The 17,138-nt window shown below is 44.3% G+C and overlaps 2 protein-coding genes across 3 annotated transcripts in view; one reads left to right on the top strand and one right to left on the bottom strand.

The window, feature by feature from the left end:
* Positions 1–178: 178 nt before the first annotated feature.
* Positions 179–2,485, bottom strand: LOC306795953 (transmembrane protein 60-like). Its single transcript, XM_079294692.1, has 3 exons — positions 2,404–2,485; positions 1,992–2,083; positions 179–1,765 (listed from the first exon to the last, which is right to left on the bottom strand). The coding sequence occupies exons 2-3, from the start codon at positions 2,073–2,075 to the stop codon at positions 1,448–1,450; spliced, it is 402 nt and encodes a 133-aa protein (XP_079150818.1). The 5' UTR covers positions 2,076–2,083; positions 2,404–2,485; the 3' UTR covers positions 179–1,447.
* A 403-nt stretch (positions 2,486–2,888) lies between these two features.
* Positions 2,889–17,138, top strand: part of LOC306796168 (protein PHTF2) — a 28,826-nt gene continuing 14,576 nt past the window's right edge. For both annotated transcript variants that reach the window (XM_079294975.1, XM_079294974.1), the window contains exons 1-3: positions 2,889–3,042; positions 5,910–5,969; positions 11,621–11,701. In XM_079294975.1, coding sequence (XP_079151101.1) covers positions 11,657–11,701 — 45 coding nt within the window. In that variant the 5' untranslated portion in view covers positions 2,889–3,042; positions 5,910–5,969; positions 11,621–11,656. The remainder of the gene's footprint in view (positions 3,043–5,909; positions 5,970–11,620; positions 11,702–17,138) is intronic.

Below are 17,138 nucleotides of genomic sequence, written 5' to 3'. Positions count from 1 at the left end.
AGTTAATTTACATTAGCAGCTAGCATGCTAACCCCACAATACTTTGCTTTATATAGCCGGTACCTAACTCGATCCTTCGGGGTATGGAAATACTTGAATGTGTATTTGCATGACCGTTTGAGACAAATACCCACAGTTCAATGTACATAAATCCATTCATTTTTTCACAAGACGTGCATTAAATATCAAACACTTTCGACTCATCAAATCACTTACTCCTCATTTCAACACAGTGCAAAACAATACAAAGAATGTCTTTGAATTACTCATGAAAACAATTGAATGGCACAAAACAAATGTCACTCATGCACAGTGTCAGCCGTACCATAAAGTTGAAATATGGAACCATGATGACAACACTAGAAACTGCCGATAGAAGTATTGTGATGCACATTTAAACCCCAATAGTTAAACGTAATATACAGTAAGAAACGTGTTCTTTATCGTCATACCAACAGTAATAACAGCTCAGTGATTTTCACGGAGCAGGTGATTTACAAAAGAGACCTTGTACAGAGCAGGGAGGGCAGCCCCGCGGGAAAATGCTTTTATGTCCTCAACAATTTCTTAAATGATACAATTGCAGCCAATCCGAGCCGTCGTCGCTTCAACGCCTCAAGTTAATCTGTAACTTGTGAAATAATATTTGGCCAACTAATCTCCACAGTATCGGGAATGAAAAAGAAGTTTGTGCTTAAATACAGCCACACAATACCTGAAGCCAGTGGCGGCTGGTCAATAGAGGGCCATGGGGCATGGCCCCACCACGAGCCACACAAAAAAGGAAAAAATGATAATCATAAATTATACAAATTGTCAATATTTGTGTTTTTGAACTATGGAATGTACCCAGTAATGTGTAAAATATGATATCCAAGGTCCATAGGGGCATCTCAATAAATGAACATGTTATATTATATAAGTTATTTACTGATTTTTTTCGTGTTGGAATACATGTTAAATATTTAACCGCCAAGTAATAATGCGTGTTTGATACTTACATTAAATCATACTGGGATGTTTGCTGAAATTGATAGGATGGCCCTACCTAGAACATTGTCTGCCAGCCGCCACTGCCTGAAGCATAATGGCCAAGAGTACCAAGAGTTTCAATGTTATGAAACTTAAATACAGGAAGTCACAACTAAACACCACTCAGTTCCTCCCAAAACATCTTCAGAACAAAAAGCAGACATCAGAGGAGCTTATTGTGTCTTCCAGTGTTCGATTCACAGTAGTCTTATACATTTACAGTTGATCCCCTTTTGGCATGGCAAGGAAAATACTGCCATTTTTTTGTTTTGTTATTTTGAACACGAATGGACAGACAGCAGACTCCACCGAGGTCTGAACACACTGATTTGTATTTCTACACAAAGTCTCTTCTTAAAATGAATACTAATGTCTGAACTGATGATTGCGTTGGTGTGTAACGATGCATCCTTTCCTAGGCCTCTCTCCTTTCAGGGAAGATGTTCATCCCCAGCTCCACCAGCGCCCCCAGCAACATGGTCCACAGCGGTATGCACACGAAAGTCAGCTTGACGTCGGCCAGCTTCTCCAGCTTGGCGCACAGCGTCAGGCAGAAGCCCAGCTTGAGCAGCATGGCCGTCAGGTACCAGGTACGCAGGCGCAGGTCCGGGGAGCCGTTGCGAGGGTCGTACCCGGGCTTGCAGCGGCCCGCCATCTTGATGGCAAGCATGAGGATGAGGATGCCGTCGAATACCCAGACCGGGAGGAAGATGAGGAACCAGTTCCACTGCACCTGGAGAGGAAGGAAAGGGGAGAAGATGGACACAAACAAGGTGATTATTTACCATTTGTTTCAGTGGGGATGGGTCCATTTGTTGCTTGGGTGAAAAGATGTGAAACCTGAAAGGATGGGATTGAGTAAACACACCAGTAAATGGCCAAACTGCTAAAGTATAGGGTGAACAAATAGGAAGCTTACAAGGACACACTGACAGGCATCAAGAGAGCGAAACCTTTACCTTCCCGTCCAGTTTCAGGACCAGCATGATGAGGAAGACCAGGGTGAAGACCCAGGTCAACAAAACCCTCTGAGCCAGAGACATCTCACTGACTGAAGACACATCAGAGGAGGAGACACACAATGAAGACACTCATGACTGTGATCCCAGCAAGAAAACAGCTGCTTATAGCTATAAACACCTCCAACCACATCCCACAAATACTATCTAGCATCAATATTAAATCAATTGATTTCAATCATCGATGGTTAGCTTGTGTTATAATTAGCAGCTAGCTTTTATAGCTCGATAGCATGACGCTAAAGCTGGTGTTTTAATGTAAGACATCGTCTGACTGACTTCAGCGTGTTTCTACATCAGTGGCCGTCATTTCCGTCTCCCTGTGCGGCACAACGCGACACCAAAAACTCACCGATTCTTGATAATTCACATGATTGTCTACAGACGTGTCCGTTAAAGAGAACAGACGGAGAGTCCGTTATCTGTGGCCACGCCCCCTGGAAGCCAATTGGTGCTGGTTTTGTATGTCACGTGTGTTTAGCCTCCATCATGCTTGGGGTCGTACCGTAACATTTTTGTAAAAGCGCAAACTCGTCATTTCGTTTTTCCCATGTAGTGTGTTTTGAAGTCCACTAGAGGTCGGTAAAGTTATATCTACCGCTCACGGTGGTTGTGTGTAATATGCGATTTACCGTGACATCACATTAAACGGTGAAATTAGGCTCTGATATGCATTTGCTTTTTGGTGAATTTGTTAATTAGAGTGTCACGTGAGCCCGCTTTCTGTCGTTTACACTTCATCGCCGACGTTTATCGGCTTACATTCTTTTTCGTGGCGCGTTTATATGGTGTTTTACGGGCCAGGGCTGAAGTTGTACGCATGAGAGCCTGAAAAGTAAAAGCTAGTTCTTCAAACATCGGTGAGCAGACCCCGAGCATCTCCTCCAGACACTGCACCAGGCTGGCTAGCTCAGTGTAGCGTTAAACCACGTTTATAAAGCGCAGTGTGGATCCGCGCAGGGACATTGGAGCCTCCGTCTCTGGAAAGCAGGTACGACTGAGCGGCTGCATGTTGATCAGGGTTTAATGGGGCCAGCTGTGTGGGGCTCTTTGTGCCTGCCGGTAGCTTAACGCTAGCTCGCTATGTTGTTAGCGTGACCTGCGCTAGCGTCATGAGGAGAGCAGTGTGTGTGAACTAAACCATGGAAAGTGTTTAAAAAATACCGTGAAAGCATCCTAACGGAGGCTAGCTAAGCGGTTAGCTGCCTTTTAACTGATTCACAGCTCTGCACAGGTCGTGATGCCCTATTTAGGAGTGAAGGACACACTGTAACGTTACTTCACAGCTGTAACATTACTGACTCGGCTACTTCACTTTCATTTACCATTATCTAGCCTCACCTAAATCCTACTATAGCTGCAACAAACCATTATTCCCATTACAGGAGTCCCCACGGTGAGGCACCTTAAATCTAAAAGATATTTTATGATAAAAAAAAAAACCCCAATCTTAACAGTTAATCTGGCACACACACCAAATGTTATCGATGTAATTATTGCTATTTTGTGTCATCTACCTACTTAATGGGTCACACAAGGTGAGATGCGTAAGGATCCGAGTGGGTTTATTGGGTTCCTTCACTAGTGAGGTCACTAGACTTAAGCTATGCAGAACATTGCATGGCAGCAAGACTCATGAAAACCAATACATCATTCTCAGAGACCGGAAGCTCTTAAAAGCTTGCATTACCACTAAAAACATTCAATCAATTATTAAAATAATGAGTTGTATGTCAGTCGACTAATGGATTAATTTCAGGTCTAAATTCTACTATATATATATATATATATATATATATATATATATATATATATATATATATATATATATATTATTTATTTATTTTTCCTCTACTTATCTTGTGTCCCTGAGGTAGCAGTGGGGGGGAAACAGTCTCAGGCGGTCAGGCTCACAGTTTGGCAGGTCACTTGATTATCCAACATGATTTGCCATCCAGCCAGCCCGTCTGTTCTCGTGTCCGACTAACGCTCTCATCACTCACCCACATTTTCCATTGTGATCATAATGTCACCCCTAAATAAACCGGTCCTCACTACTCCTGACTGCGTTCTGTGTACAAATCCATAATGTTAACGTGCAGCAGAGCCGGGACAGGCGAATATATATAAAGCTTTAAATTACTATTTTTCCCATCAAACCTGTAGTTTGTACACAAAACATGTCCATACAGGCTGAAAGAGCAGAAAACTCAGATCACACTGTATTAGATTAGTAAAACAATGACACAAGCAGAAACTAACCGTCTGCAGTACCGTCTACTGTCGCAGTTGTTGGACGAGACTATGCTCGGGCTGTAGCCAATCATTTATTAATACCTTCCTGTCACCTGCATACGGGGTCAAGTATACAAATCAGACACGTGTACCAGCATTGTGTAATCATAAGAGTTCAAGAAGTACTTAACTATTTCTAAAAATCAAACACTTATGAATATCACTGCTTTGTAACTGTGAAGCAAACAAATTTGATTTCAGTCGTGTATGTAACATGCCACGAGGTGCCACCTATGTTGTATAGTTCAGTGGGAAATAGCAGGAAGCTGCACACGGGTAGTGTGTTTGTGACTTGTCCATAGACGGGAGATGAAATCACCGTTGCTGCTGCTTATAGTATGTGGACAAGACCGGCATTGTGTTTCATCCAGCGGGTTGCTTTACAGACCTGGGATTCCCTAACCTGCATGCACACACGTGTGGATGGGACTACATAGCCTTTGAGACATTGATTGATTGACAGCCCAGCACTTGTCAGTCAGCACAGCTGTGCAGCAGTTCTGCAGTGCTTGCTGTGTGTGTGTGTGTGTTGTTCTAGCATCTATAGAGCCAGACTGCAGTCTATTGTCTGACCAGCGTGTTCCTTTGTATGTCTTTGTTCTCCCAGTCTGTCTCTTTTACTTATTCTCTCACTCTTTCTGCCCGTCTTTTTGAGGATGCTGTGTTCATTGTGCAGCTTCAATCTGCATCACCCGCTGCACTGTAGTTACATCACAACACGGACCGCCATATCGTCTTGTATTATTACAGCTGCAGAATGGCCTGCAGCATTGCTGCTCGGGTTTAAGTCTATGAGAGCAAGTGTCACAGATAGGATGGGGGGGATCAGAAATGCCCAAATCAGCCCCCTCAAATTCAGCCTCGACGTTGCTGGAGAACCAACACCAATGCTGCTGGAGAACCGGGGCCGTATTGCTGGGCCCGCTGGAGGGGGAAGGGAGGCCCGGGAGAACCAGAACCAGGTCTGCGTGGAGCCAGACTGTCGGACTCTGCTGCAGTAAAATGAGCGGTTTTCTAAAGAGACTCTGGTGCTCGTCCGCGGGGCAAAATGAAAGTTCCTCGTTGTAGCTTTAAGGAGATATACAGCGCAGTGTAACTATGCGTTACCCTCCTCGTTAGTCTGTCATCATCAGGAAATGTGAAGGATAAAGACTATGTTGATGATGCCGGTTGTTTTTCTGACTAAACGTGTGTGTGTGTGTGTGTGTGTGTGTGTGTGTGTGTGTGTGTGTGTGTGTGTGTGTGTGTGTGTGTGTGTGTGTGTGTGTGTGTGTGTGTGTGTGTGTGTGTGTGTGTGTGTGTGTGTGTGTGTGTGTGTGTGTGTGTGTGTGTGTGTGTGTGTGTGTGTGTGTGTGTGTGTGAGATCCCCTTTTCAAACCGGATGAAGTTGTAGTTGTTGACCAAATGAAGTGTCTGTCTCTCCTGAATGACATGTTTTCATCTGTGTGCGACACACAGTCATTGCTTTGAATCTCAAACGTGGTTTTTCCCACAAAGGCCACACAGTCTTGACTCTCTCTCTCTCTCTCTCTCTCGCTCTCTCTCTCTCTTCCAAATGTCCAGCTCCTGTCCTGATTTGGCTGTGAGGACAAAACACCAGTTGGCTACGCGGCCTGACAAGAGGTCAGTCTTTGTGTGTGTGTGTGTGTGTGAGAGAGACAGTGTGTGTTTACTAGTTTGTAGCCCCCCCCCCCCCCACATTAAATCCCACAGTCAGTTTTTGTATGAGCGCCACATGCTTCAACAACTTATGTTTTGTTGCTGAGAGGGTGTCAGCTGCCCACACGCGCACACACACACACAGTAGTTCATGAGTACTGTTTATTATGTCTGCGTGAGAAAGATTGATTGAAAAATAGGAGAATGTGGAAAAGGCCATACTTCCCGTCTGAGGGGAGCGTGAGATCCGAGGCTTTTTCTTGTTCTGCGTGTGTATTGATGTGACTCAGTGTTTCCAGAAATGCATTGTATTGTTGTTCTATTGTCCCAAATTTGACAAAAACCCTCCGAATGATACGCAGATAGATAGAAGCATGATTTAATTATAATATACATAAGATGATTGATTTGATCTTTAACTGGGACGCTTTGAGACGGTCTCCCTGAAGAGAAAAGGCCGTTAAGTCATTAAAGACTAAAGTTAATTTCATGCTTTACTGCTCATTGCGTGATGGTGTGTGTGTGTGCTGTTGCTATATGATCATCAAGCCCTGTATAGGTCAAGTATAGTGTCAGTTGAGATTGTCAGGGAATCCGCCTACAAGATGGAAAACCTGATTTTCCCCCCCATCTCCCACCACCCCTCTGCTTCACACACATACACTCTTGGAGCACCGCCGACCCTTCACCGTCGATTGAGCAGCGTCACAAACACTCACTCACTTAAACACACACACATGCCCTCACACACACATGCCCTCCCCCCTCTGCCCAACTCAGAGATGTAACCTGCACCCATCATGAAATATGGAGCACCCAGAGAGAGAGAGAGAGCAGCTTGTGTTACACATCACGAGTTACCAGACTCGTGGAGGAGGTCTCTTCTTGTCCTCTCATGTTTTCATTAGACGTCCCAGAGAAACACTACACTGATAGAAAAGCAGCAGAAGAAGAGGAGTCTTCTCTATTCTGACGTACTGCGTAAAAAGTGCTACTCTGTCATTGGTCGGTGTGAAACAGCGTTCCTCTGATCGAGATCAGCGCCCGAGGCCCTTCCTGCAGTATTTGCCTCATGCTCAGTTGCAATCTAATCTGCCACGTTCTGCTTCTTTTTTTTTTTTTTTTTTCTTTTTTTTTTTTTGAAGGCTAAATTTAGCCGCTTCCATGGATGAACCCACAGTGATGGTTTTCTGTTAGATTTATAAGGTTGCCCACCCGTTCACTGTGAGTGGGGGCTGTCAGCAGACGGTGAGAGCCCCCTGCTTCCATATAGAGAGCACATGACGCCTGTCACGTGAACCTCCTCACCACCCTAAATCTAAAACCCAACGTGACCCAAGAAGCGTATACACAGCTGCACATCACAAGGTTTAGGAAGCGTGCCGACCTTAAGGTGTTGCTCCTCTGCTCCACTTAAGATACTCCCACAGAAACGGTGTCGCGTTTTTAACACACACCAACATTACATATGTTTTTTCCAGTGCTTAATAACCCTTAAATGATATTTCATCAACTAATAATAATTTCGTCTGCTTTTAATTGCGTGTGTTTTCGTTGACTGCCGGAATGTTTCGAGAATTGTGCTCTTTCTTAATAAAGGAGGAGAGGACATAAAATATTTAATGAGCGCTACGTTGTAGTCGGAGCTTCACAGATGAGGTGTTGTAACAACTTTGAACCGAGAGCAAAATGTAACCGGTTACGGGAAACCAATCCGAGTCATTTGCAATAACGTGAGACATTAAGAATTGAAAGAGAGCGAGCGAGCGTGTGTGTGTGTGTGTGAGAGAGTGAAAGAGAGTAGCTGCGAGGTGTCGGATTAAAAAGTCTGGCACGGGTGGCAGCTTGCGTAACAAATTACCTTAAATGAAATGAGGAGGAAAAAAACATGGCATGACTTCCACATACACACCTACTTTCCATTAGACACACAAACACACACTCACCCCGGCCTCCCTCTCGACACCCATTTAGTAGTGATTTTTTGCATGTTTGTGTGCCTGGTGGCTGGAAAATCCCAATAAACTCAAAAGTTTTAGGTTATTTTAAAACTGAAAAATAAGATTTCTGCTTCATTTCTTTCATGTATGATGATAAACCGAATATCTTTGGGTTTGTTACTCGAACACAACACGGAATTTCAAGAACTTGGAGGAATTTGAAGGCACCGCCGTCGGCCTTTTTATAGATTCCTGTTTATAGTCGTTAGAGAGGTGATGTTTACTGGAGCACACTCGGAAACACAGCGGTGAAAACCAACAGCTGTGATTGAGAGTAAGAAGTGTCCAGTGTGAGGGAGCTCAGCTTCACAAAAACAATCACGATATGAAACATTTTATATTGAACGCCACTATAGTATATGATATAATATGCAACACAAATAGTCCGTGTGTGTTTGTGTGCTCTCTTAATTCTTTGAGAGCTTTGTAATGGCCGTGCGTTTGTGAAGCTTTCTTGTTGACGCGAGTTTGCCGTGAGCAGAGCAATCGGTGTGAAAATGAACTTGAGAGGAATTCATTAAAAACCGTTTTGAAATATATGATTTGGGGTCAGAAATGTAGCCTCAAATCTAGGAGGTTCACAAGAAAACCTGTGTGAGTCACAGGATTCATAGGCGTTGAAGAGAAAACAGCTGTGTGTGTGTGTGCGTCTGTTGTCTCGGCTCCGTTCCCTAAATACTCTTCAGTGAACCAGAGTGTATTTTGGGAACACTGTGAATGTGCGGTGTTGGAAAAAGAACTCACGAGCCCATTTCCTCCTGATGTTTTTCCAGCATAAATAAAAAAAAACCCGGCACATTACAGCTAATCCTGTGTATGAAGTCACATTAGACAATAGTGTGCGACGTGTGTGTGTGTGTGTGTTAGTGTCGTCATCCCACAGAGCTACGATGAGAGGACTTTGAGGCTTAATACGGGGACGATCTGCCTGTTTTCTTTCTCGCCGCGTCTCTGCGTGGTGAGGATTTGAAGCCTTAAAGCTGCCTGAGAGTCTTAGAGTTAAAAACAGAGAACATTGCTCCACTAATGACGGGGTGGAGCTCCTATTGGTTTGTCTGTCTGGATGAATGTCTGTTTTCTTCTTCTTCTTCTCTCTGGTCATGCTTTTGATTGTTGTGCAATCTCACATCTCTTCAAAGCAGCAGCAGTCGTCGCTCTGCAGTATTTGGACACCAGCGCATTTATTTCATGTGGCTTCATCAGCGACATTAGTTTGATCTCATTGCAAGCTGCTCTCTTCCTCCGATGTGTAAGCTAGCCAACACCAGTGTCATATGACACTAATATTTAAATTTCTTGCGAAAAGTTTAAGAGCAGCAAAAAAACCCTTGTGAATGTGTGACGGTCGGGTTACTCCAGTGTGAATGAGAGGTAAACTCTTTCTCTCTGTCTCGTGTTTATGTGAACAAAGGAAGGAAAGGAAACGTTTCTTGCTTCCTCACCCTTCATACGGGGTTTGGTCTTCACATACATCCTCCTCTCTCCCTTTTTCTTGGTCTGGCCATTTTCCCTTTCTTTCACCGCCTCTATCTCCAAAAGTTTTAACACGAAGGCCTCTATTGACACCCATTCACTTGTGTAACCACTGCACATCAAAAGGACAAACCAGCATAGTGAATACCAGCATCCCCCCTGTTAAGTTGAACTAAATATGCTTTATGAGTACCGGCAAAAAAAAACAAGTGCATCATATGTGGAGAATAGAGACGTTCAGCAGTGAAAGATAGCGGAAGGAGGGATGATCGTAATTGTAGACGACGAGCAAGATACTCTCTTCCTGTTGCTAAAAATGTCTCTGGCCTTCTTGGTCAAAAGTGCACGCACTCACGCGCACACACACACACACACAGACACACAGGAAGAAATGCACGCACGACTCTGCAACCTCATGAGCAGCGTGCATGCAGCATTTAGCGATATGGGAACAGGGATTTTTAGAGTTTTGTGCATTGATCAGCTGGTGCGTTACCGTCTGTGGGTGTGTTTGGTTCATACGCCGGCAGACTTCCGTGCTCGACGTTGAAGCGGTTCACACTTGGCTCACAGCAGGCATTTTTCTCGCTCCTTCCTGCTGCTTATAAACACTTGAAGTGTTGCGGTTTGCTTGTTTGCAGATAAGCTGCGCAGCTGACTTAACGGTCCAGTATTATGACTCTCCCACACGTTTTCTTTCAAAGTAAAGTGCAGCACAGGCAACACAATTGGCTTTATTTTGAAAAATATAGGAGCAGCACTTCTAAGCACACAGATGTTAGAAGGAAAAGGGTGACTCATAATTTACTGGAGACGCAAACGTGAGGGATTGACTTCCCGACGAGTCTTCACATGCACAGCAGGACGTCTTCACTCTTTAAGGTTCAAACTCTGAGTGGAAAGTTTGACAAATAAGAGAAAAGAAAATGTCAAAAATCTGTTGGGTTGAGTGTTATTTCCTGATAACCGACGGAGCCAAAGGGGAAACTGGTAAGCTTCTGTCCTTAGACCTCCATCACTCTCCATCTGCCCCTCCATCACTCCAGCAGGACACCACTTTGCACTTATATAACAAAGAGAGACAGAAGAGGAAGGAAGAAGAGGGGGGAGGAGAGTGGCTAACCTCCAAAGCCTCCATGTTTTACAGCTTCTCTGAGTAACCAAACGTTTGGCTCCTCGTCTTCCACCTCCACCCACGCGTGAGAGGTTTCTAATTGTAACGTTTGAGCCCACATAAGCAGTGGGAGTTTGCTGTTATCAAATATAAGATTAGCTCAATGAGTCCTATTTGGTTGTTCTCCGTGTCGAATGCCATTTGAAGCTCAGGTTTTGTTAAAGTGGATCCAGTTAAAACTCCGTCTGCTCTGGTTCCTTTTTTTTTTTTTGTATTTTAACCACAACAAACGAGCTCACATCACCAGAGGATCCTGTTTCAAAGACATGTTTGTGTAATCACACTGGGACTGTAACAGTGACACGCTGCAGGCCCAATGTACACTCTGCACGCCGGCTCTCTGTCACGTGAACCTCCCGTCGGTGACGCAGTTATCGACAATCAACTGATTAGAATACAACGCGAGGCTTCACGAGGGAACGCTCCTAATGTGCTAAGTGAGCTGCTAGGTGGAATTTATTACCAATGGACACGAGTATGTAATGCTAAGCTGTATGCTAAGCTAACCCGGTGCTGGCTTGGTGCTGCATATAGACACACGCTCACATATACACCCATAACGGTTACATGCACACACCTTAACACGCAGTTAAGTCACATCCTTTCCCTAATTTTGTTCCGGAAAACACATGTCTGTGTGTGTGTGTGTGTGTGTGTGTGTCACAATGTGATTCAGTGGAAGCAACCAGGTCGGCGAATAGACTGTTTTTGTTTCTGTAAGATGGGTGTCAAGGGAGGTGGCTGGCCTTATTAATACAAGTGTGGGAGGGGGGGGGGGGTCATCCCTCCCTCCCTCTCTCCATTTGTTGGACACACCTTCCTACCAGGTACATAGACCTCAGTCCTCCCCTCGCTCTCCTCATTACTCACACTGCTCTCCCTCTCTCTCTCCCCCGCTCTCTCTCCCTCTCTCTCTCTCTCTCCCTCTCTCGCTCTCTCTCTCTCTCTCTCCCGCTGTGTGTTTCCAGTCTAAGATGCCCTAGGCGGGGAGAAGGGGAATGTAAATGGCTTCCAAAGTAAAAGATGCTGTGGTGTGGTACCAGAAAAAGGTAAGACACTGTACATTTTATTTGCATTTGCATGCTGCTTTGTTTTTTGAGAAGAAAATGATATTAGAATATCTGTGGCAGTGGTATTTTGCAACCTATGTTCTGTTCAGTGTTTTGCATCTATGCTTTAGGAAATAAAGCGTCCCTAGGGAGCCACCGTGGACGGTGCGGTTTGATTCCAAGTTTAAAAAGCTGTTGGAAAAATCCTTCAGCTGTCAATGTTGTCTTTGCATGAACAAAGTAAACGTTCAGCTGCATCACACTTTTCTGAAGCCGAGTTTGCTCAGTTGTCATGACCTAAATATGCAACTTAGGTCACACAAATCTGCCTCCAGTTCTGTTTAAATCATTGTAGCTGAAACATTTGTTCATTTTTCTGAACACGGCAAGATATAGAGTAAAAAACAAAACAAAAAAAAAGTCATTACATTTTCGTGTGCAGACTCTTTCTGACGCAGTGTTTTGGCAGCGACCTCCTCGGCGCTGTCGGCAGGTCCGCTCGGCACAGTGTGAAACCAGGCCGGTGTTGTGTGTCTTCTTGTTCCATGGTCTCAGATATCAGATCCTCTGCTGGACTCCAGCGCTGCTCCCCCTGCAGCTCTCGGCTTACACACCCAGCCTGTCCCCACAAAACCCGTCTGTCCCCACAAAACCCGTCTGTCCCCACAAACCCGTCTGACCCCACAAACCCGTCTATCCGTCACGACCCCGTCTGTCTCTTCTCGGGCCTCTTCTGCTCGTCTGCTGTTGTTATTGCTCCTCGACTTCTCTGTCTCCGTATCTGTGGGTCTGCTTTCTTTTTTTTTGTCCCGTCATCACAACCTGTCGCTCTGTGATCTTTCGCTTGCACCTGGCAGACGTGGACGTCAACACGCTTTCACTGGAATCGGATCGCTCTGAAGATGACTCGTATGAGAAGTTACAGCCTCCAATTAAAGGTCTGAACTCTTAAACACGGCCGTCTGCTCGAGACAAACGACTATTGTCAATTGAAAATAGCAGGTTTTCTCAGCTTTGCGTCTTTATTATGGTTCTTAAAGAAGTCCTGAATTTAATTGCAGGTAAAGTCTTTAATTAGACCTTTTCAGCTCTGCAGATCTGTAATATTAGTCCAAGATCTAAAACAGAAAATCAATGTTTTCTCTGAATTGTTTTTGATAAATCTTGATTGTGTGTCTTGTGTGTGTGCGTCTAGCTGAGCTTGTCTGGACCAGTGATGACAACCGCTGAGTCATGACTGAGAGAAAAGCTTTTCTAATGAGCAGATGACACCCGTCTGGCTGTCCTCGGTGCGTCTTTGTCGCCGACGTCTCTCTCGGAGTAAAGTTCCGTGTTTTTAAGAACACACGTTCTCTGCTCGACGTCATAACCGGAGCTTTCTTGTCTGTGCTGTTTGAGTCAACAGGACAGGATGATTTCCTTCCAATGGTTCAAATATTGTCTCTCTGCTAACTGTTAACGGGCTGATCAAAACACTGCAGGTAGACGAGCCTCGACGGGTAAAGGCGGGTCCATTGCAGCTCTAAAACAATTTCCGTCAAGTTCATGCCAAACACGCGATGGAGAGAGAGAGATCAGGAGATAGTCTAGTTTAGCTTTAAGCAACTAGAACTATGGTAGAAAAGTCTCAAACCAATGGGGCAGGTTTATTTTTGTGCTGTAATGAGAGCTGACGTCCCACTGACCTGAAGACATTGCAGAGATCCTCTTCTCTCCGGCCTACACGCTCCTATGACTCGCAGTGTATTCCTGACTGCGCTATTCCTGCGCTATAGACTGTGTGTTGTGTTTTATTCCCACCGCGGTGCCGTGCAGTCTAGAGCTGCTACAGCACCAGACAGACGTGCTTGTTTTTTTGAAATGTCTGACACACAGTGCTTGCTAATAGTCTCGTGTTGCCAGCTTCCTGTGTGCATGTCGGTGATATATTTGAAGTTAAATACATCGGCTTATAGTTTATTCCTGTGGGGGCTTTAAGGCCTTTTTTTAGGACGTAAGCACCTTTAATTCATATCCTCGATCTGTGGACGTTAAGTCTCTGTGTGAAGAGTCTATATACGGAGGACATGACTGTATTTAGAGAGACAACACATGATCTATCAAGTAGCTTCCTGTATTATTTATATAACATTTATTATATCATAGGCTGTCTTTCTTTCACCTCAAAACATGTCTCTTAATCTGGATAATGCACACAGTTATTGGACTTTTCTTTCCGACAGCTTTCCAGACAAAACGGGCATAGGTGGACTCTTATTAATTTGCTCTAATCTTCCAGTTATTAATAGTAATATTGGACCTGAAACGATTAGTAGACAGAAAATGAATTGACAACTGTTTCGATAATCCAATTTAGATTGTTTCAATCGCTTTTTTAAAGCAAAAAAGAACAGAAATTGTCTCGTTCCACCTTCCTATACTTGTCTTTCTTCTATTGTTATTGTTTCCAGCCTCTATGTTGAGAGGATTTGGCGGCTTTCTTTGTCTTTTATGTGATACTAAACTAAAGTCAAACAAAAGACAATCGTCACCTTGGGTCCTCTGGAATAAGGACAGTCAAAAATTGTGATTTTTGGCAGATTAATTGACAGTAATATGTAGTTATTAGTTGGAACATTTGAACATTTTAGCAGCTAGAATCGCCTGCAGGACGTTTAAGCGAGTGGAGGGATTTTTCAACCTGACACACACGCCTGTCTGAGCTTAAAATAGACCTCTCTCTCTCACACACACACACACACACACACACACACACACACACACACACACGGTCACACATGAAAACACAGCAGAGGGTTAATCTGCTGCCACGTAGTTTTGGGGATTTGGGGTGAAATTATTTGTTGATTAATTGATAAGTCAACTGTCAGCAATTCCGATGATTAGTTTGTTAAACATATGTTGTATCACTGTAAACTGAATATCTTGAATGAATGACTCACCAAAAAAGACAAATGGACCGACACTGAAAATAATCCAGAGTTTCAGGATTTTGAAATGTAACATTGGATTCATTCATTCAGTCATTTGCACATTCCTCTCTGAAATGAGAGTACCCTTCTAGCTCGCTCACCACACCTCAACTGACATATGCACATAGGTGACTCCCACAAGCAGCTGAGGCGTTTTCCATCACAGCCTGGTCCACAGTGGAGCGTACCAAGGTTTATAAAGTGTGAACGACACGTTATCTATCCACGCAGCAGACACACACACAGAGGATTCATCAGGAGTCGTGTTTCTGATCCGCCTGATGAATGGAAGTCAAACGTTCACTCTGCATCTCGATGCTCCTCTGTGCTCACCAGCTGCTGACTTTGTCTGTGCTGAGCAGGGAGTGTACAAAAACCCTGCTGTGACTGAAAATAACAGGTGCGAGAGCAAGAGACTGAAGCGAAATAATGAAGTCGTGAGCTTTGAAACCAAAACAATGAGCAGTGCTGGGTGATGAGTCTCTATTGATTTGTCACTACGAGTTACACCTTTTTTTTTTTTTTTTTTTTCCATGACACCTTTGAGCCATTGTGGAGCATCTTTAAAGTCAAGTGTGTGTGTGTGTGTGTGTGTGTGTGTGTGTGTGTGTGTGTGTGTGTGTGTGTGTGTGTGTGGGCGACATGCTCCACTAGTATCTGATAATCCAGTTTGTGATTAGCTGGAAGCCACAAGTTTGAACCCCAGCTCATCTACAATAACGGAGCAGTTGAATGGAAATAATTGTCACTGATACACGATTATCAACGAGTGATAACGTGTTAATCTGGTGATTATCTGCTGGAGACTCGCTTCAAAACAAACCTCTTCAAACCAGCATATCTGTGTGAGAGACGCCCTCCATTGCAGAGGCAGTTGTTATATAACTCTGTTGCTTCGCCGACATAATCCCTCTGTCTCCCCCCTCCTCCATCCGTCGTCATGGTGACCCCAGCACTGCCGCAGCGGCACACTTGTCCTCGTCTCCTTCCCTTCTGGTTCTCTCTCTCTCTCTCTCTCTCTCTCTCTCTCTGCACTTGATTTGCTTGTCAAATCGCAGAACTCTGATTTTTCTCAATGAAATCAGTTCGCCGTGTGTGTGGATAAGAGGATCTCCAGTGTTAATTCCACTCTGTCAGATCTCAGTTACGGCATCACGCCACGATGTAACGAGGGATTTGTACGTGTCTGAGAATGACTCCTCTGTCCATAGCTGCCCTCCTCCTCTATATTCTCCCTCTCTGCTTCTTCATCTTCCTGCTGCGTAGTCTGCTCATGTTTGCCCTCTGGCTGTCCGCCGCACACACTCCAGTGTGTGTATTTTTTTTTTAATAGGTTGAATGATGTGGAAAATTAGCCGGCCCAAATGACAGACAATCAGTCAGACGGACGTCAGATTTAATGCTCTCCGGTGCCGAGAATATCCCATTTGTTCACAACTGGCGGAGCCTCAGGACCCACGTTTGTCAATAAATCCCAGTCAGATTGTCGGGTTTTTAGATTGCAAGTTATTTTGCTGAAAGAACAGAACGTATTGCGGCACTAACAGAAGTACATTTGGGGGCATAGATCAGCTGTTCATTCCTGTAGCAGAAATAGTACTTATAATAACACAGAGCTTTAATGTGTAGTATATTTTTTCAGTGTTGTAGATGATATGAAAACGTCAATTTTACAAGACATGCACACACCAGAATATATCAGGCCTTTGATGAACCATATGTTCCATTTGTGCTAACTCTGTGTCCGTGACGTGGAAACAGATGAACTTAAATAGTCGTCGGGGCTATTTCAGTAAAGGCACAAACACTTATTATCGAGGGATATAAAGATATTTATGAAATAAGCCTTTTAACTGACGACATGAACACTTTCTCTTCTCTCCGCCCATTACTCCGTCTCTCTTCACGTTCTTCTTTGACCTCCCTTTTCCTCTCCTGCTCTTTCTAATCATGTTTAATGACGTGTCATTAAACATGCAGACTTTCCACTGGCGTGCTGACCCAGACTCGATGCCTTACACACACGTCTTTTTTTTTTTTTTTTTCTTTTTTTTTTTTTTACTCCTTCAATGTTATCTGCTAATCGTAGCTACGTGGTGTGAAATTGGCACCGTCTGATCTTGGGAGTGCGTTTGTTTTGTGCGTCCTCAGGGCTCGATATCTGGACGAGGTACAGATCCATCTCGTCTCCACGATAACGGTCCATCTCTGTGTCGTACTGCGCTCATAAAAACACACTCTGCATAAGTGTATAGTAACCACTCCACTAGCCTCACACACACACACACACACGCACACTCTGCAGGTCTATTGATCTCTGAGACAGTGACAGGTGGTGCTGCATGCATTTCCCCAGAGTCTCATTTCCCCCTTCACCGTGTGTGTGTGTGTGTGTTTGTGTGTGTGTCATACTGTCAGAGGGTTTCTTTTCTTCCAGTCGACCATGACTCTTTTGGACCAGTTTC

The sequence above is a fragment of the Melanostigma gelatinosum genome (genome assembly GCF_949748355.1).
Source record: "Melanostigma gelatinosum genome assembly, chromosome: 22".
NCBI classification, from domain to species: domain Eukaryota; kingdom Metazoa; phylum Chordata; class Actinopteri; order Perciformes; family Zoarcidae; genus Melanostigma; species Melanostigma gelatinosum.
The sequence above is the reverse complement of the archived record's forward strand: the minus strand, read 5'-3'. Positions and strand labels throughout refer to the sequence as shown.

Coding starts and splice junctions, on each gene's coding strand:
- LOC306795953 (XM_079294692.1), bottom strand. CDS start 2,075: ATGTCTCTGGCTCAGAGGGTTTTGTTGACCTGGGTCTTCACCCTGGTC. Junction 1,766..1,991: donor TCCTGAAACTGGACGGGAAG/GTAAAGGTTTCG, acceptor CTTCCTCTCCAG/GTGCAGTGGAACTGGTTCCT.